This window comes from Eptatretus burgeri, chromosome 11 (assembly GCF_056783735.1).
Source record: "Eptatretus burgeri isolate ZD-2024b chromosome 11, Ebu_testis_v1, whole genome shotgun sequence".
Lineage (NCBI taxonomy): Eukaryota > Metazoa > Chordata > Myxini > Myxiniformes > Myxinidae > Eptatretus > Eptatretus burgeri.
In genome coordinates this window covers 75766515-75785137 of record NC_140971.1, presented here as the reverse complement: position 1 = coordinate 75785137, position 18623 = coordinate 75766515, and the positions used below count along the sequence as shown (strand labels likewise).

The 18623-nt window shown below is 43.8% G+C and overlaps 1 protein-coding gene across 12 annotated transcripts in view; it reads left to right on the top strand.

Annotated features, from left to right (window-relative positions):
- Positions 1–18623, top strand: part of LOC147017412 (protein argonaute-2-like) — a 161747-nt gene that overhangs the window by 108836 nt on the left and 34288 nt on the right. For 9 of the 12 annotated variants that reach the window (XR_015049485.1, XM_085847057.1, XM_085847054.1 and 6 more), the window contains one exon: positions 7668–7862. Coding sequence is in view for 8 of the 12 variants with exons in the window: in XM_085847057.1 (XP_085703183.1) it covers positions 7668–7862 (195 nt within the window). In the remaining 4 variants the exon portion in view is untranslated. Of the gene's footprint in view, positions 1–7667; positions 7863–12706; positions 12835–18623 lie in introns of all 12 variants that reach the window. The other 3 variants (XR_015049486.1, XR_015049487.1, XR_015049488.1) reach the window with 2 other exon arrangements.

The window sequence follows — 18623 nt, the reverse complement described above, 5'->3', positions numbered from 1 at the left end:
GCCATAACTTTTCTTTGTTTTCATTTCTAAACGTGGGATCTTTACGTCCACCAATTAATGTCAACAGATGGGACACCCAGTTTCATGACAATCCAAGAGATGGAGCACACATTGATAAATTGCCTTTCATGGAAAACGCCAGGATGGCAGTTTATAGCTGGGTCGAGATTCCAACCAAGGCTGGACAGATCATTGGCAACTCTGCATACCTCCGTGATCCTGCCAGCCCTTCCCACATAATAGCTACTTCAAATACATAAGAAACTAGAGCGCTCGGTAGAGTGCATACCTCCACCATGCAATGCCTGATCCACGAGAACATATTGTACCCATTATATTTTTGAAATATCATGCTATACAAGACTATATCATTTTTGGCCCCATGTCTCAATGGTGAATAATCACTTTTAAAAATAAATAATTCTTGTATCCAGATCTGGATTTGGATCTTCACCAAAATTGAATCAATTTGTCCTTGCCACACACCCAACCTGTCCACCAAGCTTCATCCGAATCTGTCCACAACTTTTTGCGATATTGTGTTATATATATATATATATATATATATATATATATATATATATATATATATATATATATATATATATATATATATATATATATATATATATATATATATATATATATATATATATATTAGTTTAGCCCTATCTCTCATTGGTGAAGAAACACTTTAAAAATTCTTGTAGTCTGATCCACATTCAGATCTTCACCAAAATCTAATCAGTTCGTCCTTATCACACTCCCAACCTGTCCACAAAATTTCATCCAGATCTGTCCACAACATTTTGAGATATCCTGCACACAAACAAACAGACAGAAAGGGGTGAAAACATAGCCTCCTTCACCTTGGGTGGTTGAGGTAAATATCACCACAGGGGCCAGAACAAAACATGCTGCGGGCTAGATATGGCCTACGGGCCGGAAGTTCAGACACTGGAACAGTATGTACGAAGATGCATACTGTCGATTTGAGCATTTGAGCTTTTGACATCAAATTTTCAACAAAGCTTTATTATGAGAATATGGGGCAGACAAATTAATAAATTGGTCAAAAGGTCAAAGTTCAACGTCACATAAAATTGTCGATTTTTATGTAATTTATTTGAAATTTTACGAATTTGCATATTGGGTCACTCACTTGGTTCACCAATCAAAATATAGAAGTAGATTGTTTTTTTTAGATCAAAAAGTCCAAGATCAAGGTTGCAAAAATCGTCATTTTTCATCCGATTGACTTGAAATTTGAGCAGGCTTTGCATATTGGGTAACTGACGCCTATTGCTTTTGAGGCCAAAAGGTCAAGGTCACCTAAAATCGTCAATTTTTTTTGTATGTTTACCTCCACCACCAAAGGTGAAGGAGGTTATGTTTTCACCCTTCTGTGACTGTTTGTTTGTTTGTTTGTCTATTTGTTACTTGCAAAATCGAAGATTTTTCAAGTATATTGGTTCAAGATTTTGTTATTCTGTCTGTCTGTCTGTTTGTCACTTACAGGTCACAATTTTAAACAGATCTTCATGAAACTTCACCACATGGTAGAGTTTGTCATAAGGAAAAAGCATTTTTTTGAGGTCAAAAGGTCAACATAGGCCAAAGCTGTTCAACATAGGCGAAGAGAAGTCTTATTTCAGGTCAATGAGTTCAAACAGCCAATTATTTTTGAGGTCATCATGGACCAAAATGTCAACATAGGCCCAAGGTCAACAACTAAGGTGCTATTTCTAAAATCCTCATTTTTCATCCGATTGATTTGAAATTTGAACAGGATTTATATTTCGGGTCACTGAATTCAACCACCAATTATTGTGGAGGTCCACATAGGCCAAAAGGTCAACATAGGCCGAATTTCTAAAGTCAATTTTTATCCTATTCACTTGAAATTTAAACCTGGTGTTGGCTTCGTGGTTAGGGTGGCGGCTTGGGAATCTTGGGTCCTGAGTTCAAGCCCCGTTGGCCGCTGAATTAAAAAATACACCAGGAGGTTGACTCAGCCTGTCATCCTTCCGAGGTCGGCAAAATGAGCACCAGTGTACTGGTAAGGGGGACACTGCATCAGCGGCAGAGCCACATCCCAACCAATGATGCAACCAGCAGCCACAGGCTGCACTTGATAGAGAGAGACTTGAAATTTGAAGAGGAGTTGCATATTTGGTCATTGATTTCAACCACCAATTATTTTTGAACTCAAATTTGTTTTATGGATTTTCCAAGTATCTTGCTCTACACGATGTCTTCTTCTTGTTACTTGCAAAATCGAAGATTTTTCAAGTACTGTATATTGGTTAGTCCATTTTGTTATTCTTTTTGTTTGTCTATTTGCCTGTTTGTCACCTGCAGGTCACAATTTTAATCCAATCTTCACAAAACTTCACCACATGGTAGAGTTTGTCATAAGGAAGAAGCCCATTGCTTTTGAGGTCAAAAGGTCAACATAGGCCAAAGGTCAACAACTAAGGTGGTATTTCTAAAATCCTCAATTTTCATCCGATTGACTTGAAATTTGAAGAGGATTTATATTTCAGGTCACTCAATTCAACCACCAATTATTTTTGAGGTCAACACGTGCCCAAGGTCAATAACTAAGGTATTTCCAAAATCCTCAATTTTCGTCCGATTGACTTGAAAATTGAAGTTTCATATTTGGTCATTTAATTCAACCACCAATTATTTTTGAGGTCAAATTTGTTTTAAGGATTTTGCAAGTATCATGCTCTGCACGACGTCGTCTTGACCTTCATGTTTTGTTTTTTTTTTGGTCTGTAATCATGTATAAATCACTCTGCAGAGCACAGTTATCATTGGAAATTTTTGTAACTTCGCATATCAGAGGCCTATAGAGGTCCCTTTCAGCGCATAAAATTTTGAAGGTCAAGGTCAAAGGTCAAGGTCACTTTGTCGCAAATCAGGGGAGTCGACGAAACCATTTTTTTTGAGTAATTTTGATCGGATCATCTTCAAACTTCATGTGAATATAGTTCATGGTCTGGCGCTCAGCTGATTAATTTTTGGTGGCGATTGGCCTTGACCTTCATGGTTAGCGCCTAAGGTCAAACATATTTGACCCCAAGGTCAAATTTTCAAGTTTTAGGAACCATATCGTGTAGTACCTCAAATTGAACACCTCGATGAGTGCTTTCTAGATATGTCAAGCTTGAGACATAATGATGTCATTTGGTGACGTTATGAGGCAAAAGCATATTTTTCATGGTTACTCTGTAGAACGATTCTCATCGAAATCTCTCGTAGGCAGATATTCCTCAAGGAGTCACTCCTGGTGGATAGCAGCTCTGTTCACCTCAGTGTGACCTTAAAGAAGTCACACGTGGTCACCTTTTGGCAAGATACGGGTCACCCTGCGGGTGACATTGGTTTATTTGTTTGTTTGTTTGTGAACAGTATTACGGAAAAACTCCTCAACGGATTTCGACGAAATTTGGTGGGGGGATTAGGTATGGTCCAAGGATCATGCCATTAGATTTTGGACCTGGTCCAATATCCAATATGGCCGCTATGGCGGCCATTTTGAAAAAAATATTTGAATTTTTGAAAAAAAAAAAAAAGACATGCCAAAATTATAATTGTGGCTGATTTTGGAACTTCAGGTGGATATACCCACGTAAAATCAATTTCTGTCTCAAGGAATCTAGTTATGACGAATTAATTGAGTATGTAAAAGTAAAAGGGAAAGTTGCAAACTATAACTCTGTGAGCACTGTTGACGTCAAATTGAATGAATAGGATATCAGGTTCACTTGAGTGACCTAGCAGTATTAGCGGCGGAGGTTTTGCACTCTACCGAGTGTTTCCCCTCTAGTTTTAGCTGTTTTCCTCACGTTTAGCTTACGGATGATGAAGTCTGAATCCAAAGCGGATGCGGATGGACGGACTTTGCATTTTCAGATGCTTTCTAGTTGTATATGGAATTAATTTGAATGTAAGTAAGCATTTCAGGCAAAGTTGTGGACAAAGCAGATGAGCAATTCAACAAAATATTTTGTTTGATCACAAACACTGCATTTGAAATGACTGGGATTTGTAGTGTTCTGATCAGTCACACTGGTCTTACTTTAGTAAATTGTGTTGGCTAAGCGCATGTAAGTGGTTACCACCCCTATTTTAAGGCATATCCTGACTTAAGTGGCATTTTTGAAAGTCACAAAGACTGGAGAAGAAGTCATGAAATTGGTTCATTGCACAGTGTTCCATAAGACCTTAAAATATATAGGTTCATGGGTCTATGATGTATATTACTGAATCTACAGGATTTTTATTGAATATACATGCCCAGTATTGGCCTTTTTTCTTGTTTCACCTTAAAATATGACATATATTAGACCATGCAAAAATACAACATATAAAACATTCTATATGAAATTTCTCATCTAATCAAAAGGTTGTCACCCACCGTTTGAGAAAATCAGCATTTGTGTCGGTCAGTGGTGGATTCGCATGATATATGCACATTCTGGCATATTTTTTTATTTTTCCTTGTTTTATTGCCCTTTTAGAGCCTGGGACTATGAAATCCCCTAACAAAATGACTAGTTTATCAATAACTCATATTTACGTGTCTTAAATTATTCAACTTATTACCAATATAATCAATGTAAAAAAATTGAGATGATCCGGGTGGATACTTAATTACAGCGGCTTGACCGAACTGTCCAACCCAAATGTCCGACTGCACGTCACGTTTTTTAAAAAATGCCTTTATTCTTCCGTGCATCAGATTATTTTCACTAAAATTTATTTACAAATTGGGCACAGTGATATAGATATAATAGTATAAAAAAATATTGAAAACATGCATGGCTTTGGTTTCGAGTTATTTTGCATTTTTGTTCGACTGCACGTCACACTTTTTTGAATTTGATTAAAATATTAATTTTCTTTAAAAAAAATTTAAAAAATTTTTTCCAGGTATTTTAAAAATATTTTATTAATTTAGGAGGCAGTTAAAACAGTTTTGGAGAATTTACAGTGTTTTTTGTTACTCCCAGAATTGATTGAATTGAAAATTTACGTCCAAGAATTTGTTCGATAAATCTTCTCTTTTAGTGCTTTTCAGCATCTGACAGTCACTGAATAGAGCAGTAATAAAAAAATAAAAATGACCGTTTTTACAGCCATTTTTCCCTGCTGTGCAGGGGTTAGGGTTTTTCTTGAAGCAATGTTTTATGGCCGGATGCCCTTCCTGACGCCAACCCTGGTCGCCTCTTACGGCACACAGGGATATGGTACACCTATTCTAACCGGGGCATACACCCGGACCAGTACACTGGTACTCATTTTGCCGACCTCGGAAGGATGACAGGCTGAGTCAACCCCCTGGTGTTAATTCAGCAGCCAACGGGGCTTGAACTCTGGACCCTGGGATCCTGGGATCTCAAGCCGCCACCCTAACCACTATGCCAACACCAGGCTTAGTAATAAAAAAATTGGTATGTATTATTTCTTAATAATCCCAGAAATTGGTATTTTGATTATTAGATTAGTTGCTAGAATAAGTTATATACTATGACCTTCATTTATTTTGCCAAAAAAGAAAAATTAGGTAATTTCATTGAAAACTCGCAAAACCATCAGAATAGGTACCCCTTCTTCAAAGTATCATATTTCGGTGTGTGTGTGTGTGTATGTGTGTGTGTGTGTGTGTGTGTGTGTGTGTGTGTGTGTGTGTGTGTGTGTGTGTGTGTATGTATATATATATATATATATATATATATATATATATATATATATATATATATATATATATATATATATATATATATATATATATACATGTATATGTAATTGAGCTATACGGTTTTTTGTTCTGAACTCAGTTAGACTTACACTTTCAGGAAAATGTAGTGAGAAGGCAATGGAACAAACTTCATTTTTTGACATTTTTGAAACAGAGTGGTAACCACGTACATACGCTTAGCCTGTTGGGTATTCCTCATGCACCACAGCAGAATTTTTGAATTTTGCACTGGCTTTGAAGTTGAACTTGATGCAGCATTTTGCTCGTTTGACTGATTTGCTGGTGTTGCACTTCATAGTTACCCCTCGCCAGAGGAGAGGGAATTGCATTTAGGTCCTTTTTTCTTTGTTTGTTTGTCTGTACAGAACTTCAGTGTTTTTCTTCGCAACCGCTTGTCGGATTGAGGCAAAAATTTTCACCATAGGAGCGAATATGCATGTAGAATGTTTTAGTGTTAATTATGATGTCATACGTCACGTGGTGTGGCAGCCATGTTGGAAAAACTGAAAAACTTTTGACTTCTGTATCTCTGAAACCGCACCAAGAAAAAAAATTGAAACTTGGCACATGGCAAGTATTCCTCATGGGGAATAAGTGTGATTTTTATGATGCCATAGGTGCCTTCATTATGATATAATTGCATATGTAGAATAATGCTACATCCAATCAGTATGAAAATTTTTGAGGTTTATATAGTGATAAATTGGGCCACAGAAAAATAATTGATAACGTCATCGGTCACGTGATCCAGGAGCTATATATCTATATATAGTTATATATTTAAAACTTCAAAAATCTTCTCTGAAATGACTGAACAGATCAAGGCGAAACGTTAGACGTATGACCGCCTATCCATGAAGAACAAAACGTTCACATGCATGTCATAGGTCACATGGTTTGGCAGCCATCGTTGATCTACCCAAAAACCTATAAAAGTCTTCTTCTCCAGAATGTCTGGACAGATCGAGGGGAAACTTCACACAAATGTTCCCCAAGCCTTGGGGATACCAGGGTATTCATGAATAATTGATGTCACATGGTCTGGCAGCCATATTGGATTGAGCGAAAATCTTAAAATTATTTCTCTTGAACCACTTCATCAATCGACGTGAAACTTCACAATTATGATCTAGTTGTGATTTGGGAATATGTTTTGAATTTCAACCTGATCGGACACATGGTAGAGCAGCCAGAATTTTTTAATTTACTGAATCTGGGTTCTTTTTAATATATATGTATATATATATATATATATATATATATATATATATATATATATATATATATATATATATATATATTTTTTTTTTTTTTTGGAATAAAGCTCACTTGGCTGTGCCTGGTTGGGTTGGAGTGTAGAGGAGTAGCAGCTGAAACTCAAATCCTGTCCAGGTTCCTCCAGATGACTCCATCTTTGCTTTCTGCTTCTTTTGGGTTCCTTCTGATGACTCCAATGCAGTACTGTACCTATTTGGTCCTCCATTTGATTTGAATTAATTTATTTTAATCCCATTCTGAATTAATTTGAATCATAATAAACATCATGGGTCAGGGTCACGTGTCCATTCAAAGCGGGACATTTTGGTACCTGGTCAACACTGCCAATTCAGTAGTTATAAAGTGGCAGTTCTAGTTATGTCTGTTATTAATTATGTAACACATCAGTGCACAAACACCACAAAATACACCACACAAAACGACGCAAACGCCACACAAAACAAGTCCTGGTGAGGGTCTGCAATCTCTGATTGCTCTTTTTCTTGTTCACATTGCTGAATTGGTAAATGTCTTTACACAAAGTTTTTGAATTACCTGTGTTTGAAATGGTGAGTTTTCTCAGGTGGTATAGATTATACAATTTGAGATATTCCTTATGACTTGTCTGGGCACACAGGTGGTGGGCAGCATGGATGCCCACCCCAGCCGGTACTGTGCCACAGTGCGGGTACAGCAGCATCGCCAAGAGATCATTCAAGACCTGGGATCCATGGTACGTGAGCTACTTATCCAGTTCTACAAGTCTACGCGTTTTAAGCCCACGCGTATCATCTTCTACCGGGATGGCGTCTCGGAGGGACAGTTTCAACAGGTGGGGGGGAGTGGGGGGGGTGGGTTGTAAGTCATGTTCAGTGTGAATGCACTGATTCCTGGTAGATCTCAGAAACAAAGCCACACAGAGTTGAGTCCAGTTTTTACAAGGATTGAAGACATTTATGGAATGCTGTGTATCGTAGGCTTAGAAACGGTTCGATAGCTCAGTTGCTATCATTATAATATCTGACCTTCCAGGATCAGTCCCCTTGTGGAGTAGATTTCCACCATCATACTGGATTGGTGCTACCAAGGAACACTCAATCTCAGAGCATGCTATTCTTCGAGTTTTTTTTTGTTTGTTTGTTGTTTTGGGAGGGGGGGAGAGGGTGGGGAGGGGTGTTCTATACATGGTCAATGCTTTTGGAAGAGCTAGGTCATAACATAACAAAGGGAACAGCAGGAGAAAGGGGAAATGCCAACAGCAGGGTAGAGGGAGAAAGTAGATGGAGATGAACGAACAAGGGATGAGGTGAAGAGGAGAACACAAGAGGCCTTGAAGACCTGGAGGAAATAATGAGATTGAAGAGAGGGTGGAAGGTGGTTCCACAGGTGGGGGGGAGGAGGAGGAGGAGGATATTGGGACCATACTCTGTGCAGAATGTCGGTGCTGCCGAAGCAGTCTCCTGGGCTATTGGGCACAATTCGCCACTCTGAAACAGGATACCAGCAAGCTGGTACTCATTTTGCTGACCTCACAAGAATGACAGGCAGTCAACCCCACCTGGTATTGATTCAACAGCCAAGCGGAATTTGAACTCAAGATTGTAGGATGCCAAGCCCACCACCCTAACCATTGAGCCAGCACTAGACATGATTTATGCAGTTCCATGAGGAAGGGGGTGCTCGTAGACCGTGTGCATCCTGCAGAAAACTGGGGGGGTTGTGGGACAAAGTATGGAGAAGGCAGAGGGTGCAAGACCAGAAATGAGGTGAAGGAGGACAGACCACCGACCTGTCGGCAATGGCGAAGTGATAGGCCGAATGGCACGGCTTCATCACGGGAGATTCCAATGATTTTGAAGGCCTTGGTTTCCACTGCATCAAGCTGAGCAAGATGTGAGGTAGGGGAGCTAGCTCAGAGGGGAGATCAGTATTCCATCAAACTGCAGATGAAAGCCTTGTCGGTGGATTGGAGCTCAGGTGTGCCAAGGAAGGACTTTGCATGATGGAGGATGCCCAGTCGGCGTCTGGCTTTGGAAGCCAATTTTGACATGTGGCTTGCCCAAGAGAGATCATGGCTGAATGAGACCCAATATTTGTAACCGAACCTCTTTGAGAGGGTTGTTGAGAAAGTAGATGGGAAGGTTTGCGGTATGGTCCTGTCAGAGAGAGAGAGAAAGATCGATAGATTTCTCAGGATTGAAAGATGTATTCCAAGTGTTTGACCATTTTGTGATTTTTATCAATGTCTGTGGAGAAAAGGGGAGAGTCTGATACCTGTCTGTCAGAAAGATGAGGGATGTCATGGCAGAGAGTGGAGTTCATCAGCAAAGTGATAGAGGATCTTTCAGTCGGTGAGATCATTGATGAAGATTAGAAATAAGATGGGGCCTAGAACACTGCCTTGGGGTATTCTAGCCTTGACAGGGAGAGGAGAAGAAAGGGTTCTGTTGAGAGCCACACGTTGGCTATTATAATGGAGGAATCAGGAATCCAAGAGTGGAGTTGGCCTTGGATTCCATAGGAGAGCAAGGCGGGATGCCAGACTGTATCGAAAGCTCGACATATGTCAAGAGAGACAGCCCTGATCTCATGTCTGATATTGAGAGCGTCCATCCATTGTTGGGAGAGTAGAAGCAGCATGTCAAAAGTAGAGTGACCAGGTATGAATCTGAATTGATAATCTTGGATGAGGCTGGTGAAGAAAAGGAATGATTTTATGTCAACTGCGATGATTAATTCCATGACCTTGCTGATGATTGAAAATAAGCTAATTTGTCTGTGGTTAAGGGGATCCATTTTTACATCTTTTGTTTATGTAATGCTGTGATGTTGGCTGATTTCCAAGTTGATGAAAGAAGACCTACGATAAATGACATGCTGCAAAGGGTAGAGAGAGGAAGTGCAAGAGCATGTTTTTCGGACACGTGAGCTGATGCTGTCTGGTCCAGTTGCAGAGTCAGAGTCGAGGGTTGCCAGAAACCTTGCCCCTTTCTCAGGTGCAAAAGACACAAAGTCCAGGCGCAAGTCATGTCCAGGCGCAAGACACAAAGTCATGTATGATTGGGAAGGGTGGGTATAAAGAGAAATGGGTTCAGGACACAATATTTTGAAGCAAACAGAATTGAGGAATTCGGCCTTCTCATGAGTTGGCTGTGGTGCCATTTGAAGTGAGGGAGGGGATGGGAGGGGAGCATGCACCAGAGACAGACTTGACAAGGTTCCTCCATGTTTTAGAGGAGGGAGACAAGTTTGAAAACTCATTCTTGAGATTGGACAGATGTCGTTTTTTCGCTCTCCTGAGAGTAGACACACACTTGTTGCGGGCTTTGTGGAATGATCTGAGGTTGCCTTCAGTTGGATTTGCCTTCCAGGAGAAGAATGCAAGTTGTTTTAAAGCAACTGCCTCACTACTGGATGTAGAGTACAAAGAGTGGGAAGATGGGTAAGATAATTGAGGACGAGATTGGATGAAACGGTGCATAAGAGAGAGCAGGTTTCTGTGGAAGGGCGGTAGCTATAGGATTCCCAGGCTGGATTAATAGCAGGGGCGGTTGTTATAGGAGACCAGTCCTGAACTGTGATGGCTGCTTGCATTTCCTACCAGTTTGCCTGAGTGAACTGCCAGACTCTTCTGCACTGAGGCTGTTCTTTTGTGAATGGCCAAAGACATGTTGACCTTCCCAAGCGCATGATCAGATGAGCTAATTGGGGCAGAGAATGAGCAATATACATTGTCGGGGAAGTTGATCATTACCAAATCCAGAAGGGAAGATTTGCCATCGGGAGAAATTTGGGTTGGAAAATTTATGGATTGAGTCAGCCCCATGGAGTTGCAGAAGTCATTTGCAGAAGTGCCATGGCTGGTGAGAGTGGTACCAACTTCTAGCCAATTAGCATGATGACAAGTAAAATCGCCACATATGAGGAAGAGAGTTGGGAGGAGTGATTAAAAGTTGGTCCATGTCGTCTGTGAGAAGTCGTCGCTGTTAGGAGGATGGTACAACACACAAGCATAAGGTTGGAGTGGAGGGGAAGTCACACCCAGATGTACTCTTGGTGTTTGGGAGGTGTAAGAGCAGTACACAGATTTTGAGAAATGGGGGTTTTTGATGCACAGTGCAACTCCGCCCTCAGGACGGGATTCAGGTCAATCAAACCAGAGGAGACGATAGCCAGGGAAAGACACCAAGGAGTCAGGGACGTTTTATGGGAGGAAGGATTCTGTTAAACAGATGATATCCTGTTTATCGTCATTGGCCTGGATTTAGACGTCTGTCAAGTTGGAGCACAGTCCCGGCACATTTGATGTCCACACAGTTAGGACGGGGGAGAGCAGCTGCTGATAAAATGTAGGGATGTGAAATGGAGCAAGGAGAGGGTGCGGGGCGGGGAAAAGCCGGGTGGGGTTGGTGGTGGGAGCAGGGGGCGATTAAAAAGGTTGGGGGTATAAAGCTGGCTGTACCTCCTGCATTTATATTGTCACGGGTCTGGTGGCCCAGGTTAACCCCCCGACCCAAATTGTGGTGATGGGTGGTTAACACCGCCAGCCCCCCAGATGGTCGAACTTCTCCCTTAGAGGCCTACAGACAAAACTCTCGGAGAATAATGCGCGCGCGGGAAAAGGACGCAATGGCGGAGGGACAGAGGAGCACAGCACGGGGGCGGCGGGGGGGGGTATACTCGAACCCCACGACAAATACACGGATACAGTTTCTTAACATGAACACATTTAATGAAAATAGACAAATATTTTACAAAGGACAAAATCAAAAGGTAATTATAATAACGTGACATAAGTAAAAGTCTAAGTCGAGGCGCCTCTACACATGGACTTGAATACAGACAAAGGGAAACAAAATAAAAGAAAACCCTTCCTTTATTCTTGTGTTGTGGGGCTGGACGTCGGCCGTGAGCACGACCGCTAGGTGGAGCAGTAGCGTCGGCTCGACCGATTGCCCGGAATTTAGGTTGTCACTCTGGAGAAGTCCAGAGCCGACGGGTCCTGACTGGATCGAAGATCGCCAACAGGTCACCCACGTGGAATAGGGTGAATAGCCAAATTTCTATATACCAAAGTATCCACGCGGGGAATCTACCGGGGAAATTCACCCTCGACGGAACTCATACAAAAACGAGCCGCTTAGCGCGCTCGTTCCGTGTGCGATTCCGAGCGGTTTAATCGCCAAGAACCGTCGGTCCAAATGCCGCCTTAGGGCCGTAACAGCTTTTACTAATTCTCAAACATGCAGCACGCTCAGCCAATGAAGGAATGGACACGAACGAGCTGAAACATTTTATAAGAGGAGATATTTATTCACAATAATGGGGGACTAGGGGAGCACGTAAGAGGCAGGGTTAAACCGAATATCATGCAATGCAGGGTACATACAGGCAAAAACACTTAACAGTTCACTACCTATCAGACGGCCCCACTGACACACACACACAAACACAAATAAGTGGTGGCTGGAGCCTTTATTTAGGCCTTCAGCTCGGAGGACAGTCGAGCCGAAGACCAGGGTCTAACTCGGACCTGGCCGCCTCGTGCGGTCTTCAGGCTGACTCCGCTCGGCGCCCGTCCTGGCCACCAAACCTCGACTCCGTTCCCTCCGGAGATGGCAACGCAACCCTTCCGGCTCCGGCGGCGGATGGTCTTTCACAAGCTCGATCTTTCAGGAGGAGGAAGAGGAGGAGGAAGAGGAGGAGGAAGACGTTCCAGACGACAGTGACAAGACCAGACCAGGCCTTCTGAGACGAGCGCTCCCTCGACACGAGCGCTCCAACACGATGAACGCTCCAGCAAGGTGAGCGTTCCTTCCTCGCTTCTCACTGGCTGGCTCCTCTCTTGCTTGCCTCTTGCTTGCTGGCTCCTCTCTCGCTTACTCCCTCCCTTTACTTCTCCTTTTTGGCTTCCTTCCTCTTCTTTTATGCGCTCTAGCGCACTCGACCCTCCCCCCTCCCCGGCGGGTGGGAAAAATCCCGGGGCAGGGGATTGTCGTTCTTCTCTGCAGCATTGTTCTAACCGTCATTCTTCTTTATGCTGCTAGAATCTCGGGGCGGGAGGGTTGTTGTTCTCCTCTGTAGCATTGTTCTAACCGCCATTCTTGTTTACGCTGCTAGAATCTCGGGGCGGGAGGGTTGTTGTTCTTCTCTTGCAGAATCCCGATAAAACTCCGAACTATTAAAATAAATCACAGCGCATTTACATTGATTCACCCACTTGACAAGGGAAGGAAGCTATATAGTAAAAGAAATACTTCCCGAAATAACTGCACGACAGGACCTGAATGCTGAGTGTGATCATGGCTTCCAAATTCGCAACACTACCCCCTCCCCTTTTTACAGACTCTTCCCGAGTCGTCAAATTTTCGTGTGACAAGCATGTGTAAGTTCTCCCCGAATACGCTTACCTTCGGATCCCCGAGTGCGACATTTTTTTATACATGTCCCAAAAATAAATAACCTAATGCGCTGCGTAACTAAATAAACAAACTCACACAGACTCATACGGATGACTTAACTAAATTGCCGGCGCTATGACGAACAACAGGTGGGTTAAACTTATTTACAATTTTACCTACTATTTACACTAACCATGGCCCAGGACCTGTTATCGGTGGGAAAGAAGGCACGGCAAGGTTAACAGTTTGTGTGAGGGTGAGTGCTCCGCAGCTGAAGGTCAGACGTCTTCAGGGCCTGCTCAATTCTTTCTCTTCAGTCTTCTTCAGGCCTTCAGCAGTCTTCTCCACAGTGAGTCCAGTGGCCTTCTGAGAACGAAGGGATGAATGGTGTGAAGGGGTATATCTCCTAACTAACCTAGCATTTACTAACTTTTAAGCTACCCCGGGGCTTTCCAAACGCCTGCCACTTTAAACTATGGGTTCTAACAACCACGATTCCCGTCGCCTGTGTTGGTGTCCATTATATATGTGGGCCGAGCCCTCCAATTTTCACTCGTGCTCTTGCACAATTTCATGGCTGGGCAGCGTGGCTCACTTCGCAGGGATTCCCCCTCTGCCGAACTCCAACGACGGCACCCGCGGGCCCCGAGGCTGTCTCCGAGCCTACCTGCTCCCTATGAATGCGGGGGGTTGCCCTTCCTGGCATTGCCCTCCTCCGATGCCCTCGTGGCATTCTGGCGCTCCGGATCCCTTTCCGGTGGTCGCCCGTGCCCACTACACTATCCCGGTCCCGTGGACCCTTGGCCTACTCTGGCCGACTAGTCCGGTGCCCGGGGTGCCTTCTAATCAATACTCGCCTTTCGACAGCCACGCTACCAGCCGGTCCTTGAACTCCTGCACCCCTCCAAATGGGTTTCGTGCCTTCTCTCGACACCAACAACAAAAGGACCTTCTTTTGGTAAATTTAACTAAGCCACCTAACGAACATTCAACTGACCCCTGGGTCCCTGGGTGGGTTTCACTCCTCCCCCAATCAGTCATTCGCACCATGCATTCCACATTCACTCACTCATTCAGGCCCGCTGACCTGCACTCACTCATCGTACACTTTCCAATTTTTCCTTTAACTCACTCATACCCTCCACCACTACCATCCTCTTAACTAAATTCCCCTAACTGACTCATGCTCCCCGTCGTCCCTTTCCTAAAAGCCCTGTCACACCTTGACGATTTAGCCAGCGTTTGCCTGACGTATGCAAAATTTGGCTAAAACGCTGGCACATGTCGAATACGTTATGGGTAAGTTTGTATATGTTAAGAGCACGCTAGCATACGTCGTAGTACGCTGGCATACGTCGTAGTACGCCGAGGTGTTTTTTTTTTTTTCCATGCTTGAAATTTTTCGACGTATGCCAGCGTATGACTCACATGTTCCGCATACGCTTGGCCATAAGTTGTAGGCACGTTACGCGATCGTTGACACACGTCAACACACGTTAGTTGTAAGTTACTCATAAGTCGAAACACGTCAAGGTAATGGTTAGCGTCAGTGTTCCAGACTCCCTGTTTTTTTTTTTGTTTTTTTTTTCTCGGCGTGACGGTGATGTTGACACTTCGATACCTATTGCGGTTATGATATAATATAATTAATAGGCTGCCGCTCAACGATTTAAATCATAACCGCACTATAAATCGAAGTGTCAACATCACCGTCATACCGAAGAAAAAAATAAAAACCAGGGAGTCTGAAACACTGACGCTAACCATTACGTCGCCGTGTTTTGACTTATGAGTAACGTACAAGTAACGTGTGTCGACGTGTGTCAACGATCGCGTAATGTGCCTACAACTTATGCCAGCGTATGCGGAACGTGTGTCGTACGTTGAGAAATTTTCAACATGCTGAAAATTTCTCGACGTACTCGGCGTATGCCAGCGTACTACGATGTCTGCCAGCGTACTACGACATATGCCAGCGTGCTCTTAACGTTTACAAAACTTACCCATAACGTATTCGACGTGTGCCAGCTTGGTTCGGCAAATTTTTCATACGTCGGCATACGCTGGCTAAAACGTCAAGGTGTCACAGCGGCTTCACACTTCGATGTCTAGTGCGGTTATGATTTGAATCGTCGAGCCGCAGCCTATGAATAGCCAACGCCACGTGATCATCGGTGATACGTTGCCGTGCTATGCATAAGTTAGACTATCGTTGGGCATAGGTTGTGAACGCCGACAACACGCTCGGCATTCGTTGGTACAAGTTATCTATATATGATTGAAACGTTCTGTGGACGTTACTAATACGTTATGCATACGTCCAACACGTGATTGTACGCCCAAAACTTAAAAAAAAACATCAATAGTTCAGCGTACGCCAGCGTTTTACATACATTTTGATACCTTGCCATACACTGGCTAAAACGTCAAGGTGTGACAGCCCCTTAATGCACGTTCCTTTTAACTCTATGTTGCTAAGCTACGTCCCCACTGCACATTTCATGTCTGTCAATGTCTCCAAAAATCCATTTTCCAGACTAAATCTAACCTAAAATCCCTCTAACTTATCCATTCCACGGGCTCCATGAGGAACAACCCATGTCCCCATGAAGCCGCTCTCACTATCGCTAACCCTTCCCACTAACTAGTGCTTCCTTTGCCCCATACAGGATGTCCACCACATCCTGCAAGGCCGTATACTTGGAGCGAGGCTTTTTCTTTTTTCCTGCAGTGCCATGGTGGTGGTTTTCGGCACGCCCGTTCGTCCCTATGGGCGATACCGACGTCCCCTCCGACGGCCGATCTGTGCAGCCGTGACGTCACCCTGCATATCGCAACAAGCGCTCGCTCGCGGGGAATTCTCCACTCGGGACAACGTGCGCCGTTTCCCCGGCATTCGTGCCGCGAGATTCCCGGTAACGTCACTCGCACACCGAGCCTGCGTGGTTTCCCCCGCAGGCTGGCACGCACGCATCATCCCGGAAGCCCGCTCCGCGTGTTCCTCGAACAGAACCCGAGGTATGCAGCACGTGATGCCCCGGACACGCGCCCGCGCGCACATGGGAACCCCTGCGTTCCGAATTCACCCAACTCTTGCCGCCATTTTAACCGTCCGCACGATGGTCTTTCCGGAAACGCGGGACGTTCCCGTGCAGAAATCCCTCCACTAAGACGGGTGCGCGAGGTGCCGTTCGTGAAATGCCGAATGGGCCCCGTTCGCGACGTCCCGTGAAACCGGCGCGTTTATCAAAATAGCTCCACGCGGCCTCTTCGGCTCGCCATTCTCGTCTCCCGTCTGGACACGTCCGCGTTTCACGCACGCACTCATGCATGTTATTTCACTCATGCACACCATGACACTCACACTATGCGCACCTTTACCACTCACACTCTTTACCACACACACCGGGACAATCGCGCTGGGGATTCGAGCTACCACAGGCACTCCCGGGGCCTCCATACCCCCCAAGCTGCGCGTGTACTCGTTAACAGCACTCATCTGCTCCACCTCGTTCGGCACGACCGGACTCATCTCGTTGCGATCTGCTTAATGGAAGCATATTTCCTCCCTTCGTTCCTGAAGGAGGCTATCCTGCTGCTTGCATCGCATCATGAGACATTCCCCAAGCTCTCCCCCATCGTCCCTCACCAACTCTATGTGTGTGTTCTTTATCTTTATTTACTTCATCCTCCACCTCTTCTGATTCCCGTTTCTGTTTTTATTTCCGTTGTCCCCTCGCGTTAATTAGTTTCTCCCTTTGTCTCTTTTGTTTCCTGCGTCCCCGTCGTCGTCCTCTACCTCCTTTAATTTCTCTGTCACCTCTTTTGTTTCCTCCGTCGTCCTCTCGTATTTATTAGTTTCTCCGTTTATTCCCCGCGAGCGGGAAAGGCAGGGCCTCCATCTGCTTGGCACTCCTGGCTTGCCTCTGACGTCATGCCTGTCAATCATTAGCCTCGGGGGGTGTGACTTCTCCCACCGTCACCCTTGGAGGTGGAACTTCTGCCTGCTCAACACATTTGGCTCGATTGTTAACGTGGTTTTGGTTATAAAAAAAAACAGAGGGAAAAGTCACAGTGGGGCAATTACATACTGGGGAAACTTATTCTTACTCCTGAGCTAACACCGCACCACCCCCGGTGTGGTGACACGCAACACTTAAGCTCACAGTTTCCCTACTTAATTACATTGAGATGTCTCATGAACGTCCACAGACCAAACTTCTCCATTCAATCCTAAATTCCTTATTAAATTCCTCCATCTAACCCCACAACCGTAACAAAATTGTGGACATTCATTATTTCAGGGTGTCTTTCAAAAAGGATCGGCTTGCTGTTGTATGCATACCTTGGCCAAATTCACTGCAGGATCCCTACGCCACCGGGAAAAGACCAGGATATTCAAAATGTTTTCCTGTCCAGTAAAACCATTTAAAAAATGGTGAAAGTACCGATATGAAGTTGCTGGGATTTTTGGCAATATCAACTTCACCACCCATGGAAATTTTCGAGTTTTAGCAAAATCCAGAAACATTCGTGAGGCATTCAGAAAGGTTTTGGAACGTAGAACAAAACTTCTGGTCAAAAGGTCAAAGGTCTGGATCACAGATTGTCAATTTTCAACCAATTCACTTGATATATATATATATATATATATATATATATATATATATATATATATATATATATATATATATATATATATATATATATATATATATATATATATATATATATATTGTTGTGGGCCGGAGGTCTGGTGGTGAGAACGACCACTGGGTGGGGAAAGTTATGTCGTCTCCCGGAATTGTAGGCCGTCGCTCACGGATAATTCCATGAGGTGGCGGGTCGCTTAACCGACCGTGGACGCCTATACCTCCACCGCGTAGCATAGGATCTTTTTGTCTGGAACCAATTTCCCTAATTAACCACGTGGTGTTGTCTACCAGGGAACCACGCCCTCGGTACGTCTTGCCCGAACCAGATCACTCTACCAACTACCAACTACCTTTCCAGTTCGGATGCAGCCGAGCGGACCCGCCAAGAACAGCTTGGCGAAGACGTGTAAATAGATTATCGGGTATAAAAACCCTGCTCAACTCAGATCCGAACCATGCTGGACCAATGAAGGAAAAGACGAAAACGAACTGGGAACACGTCTAATAATAATTTATTTACAATAAAGTGAGGAAAGT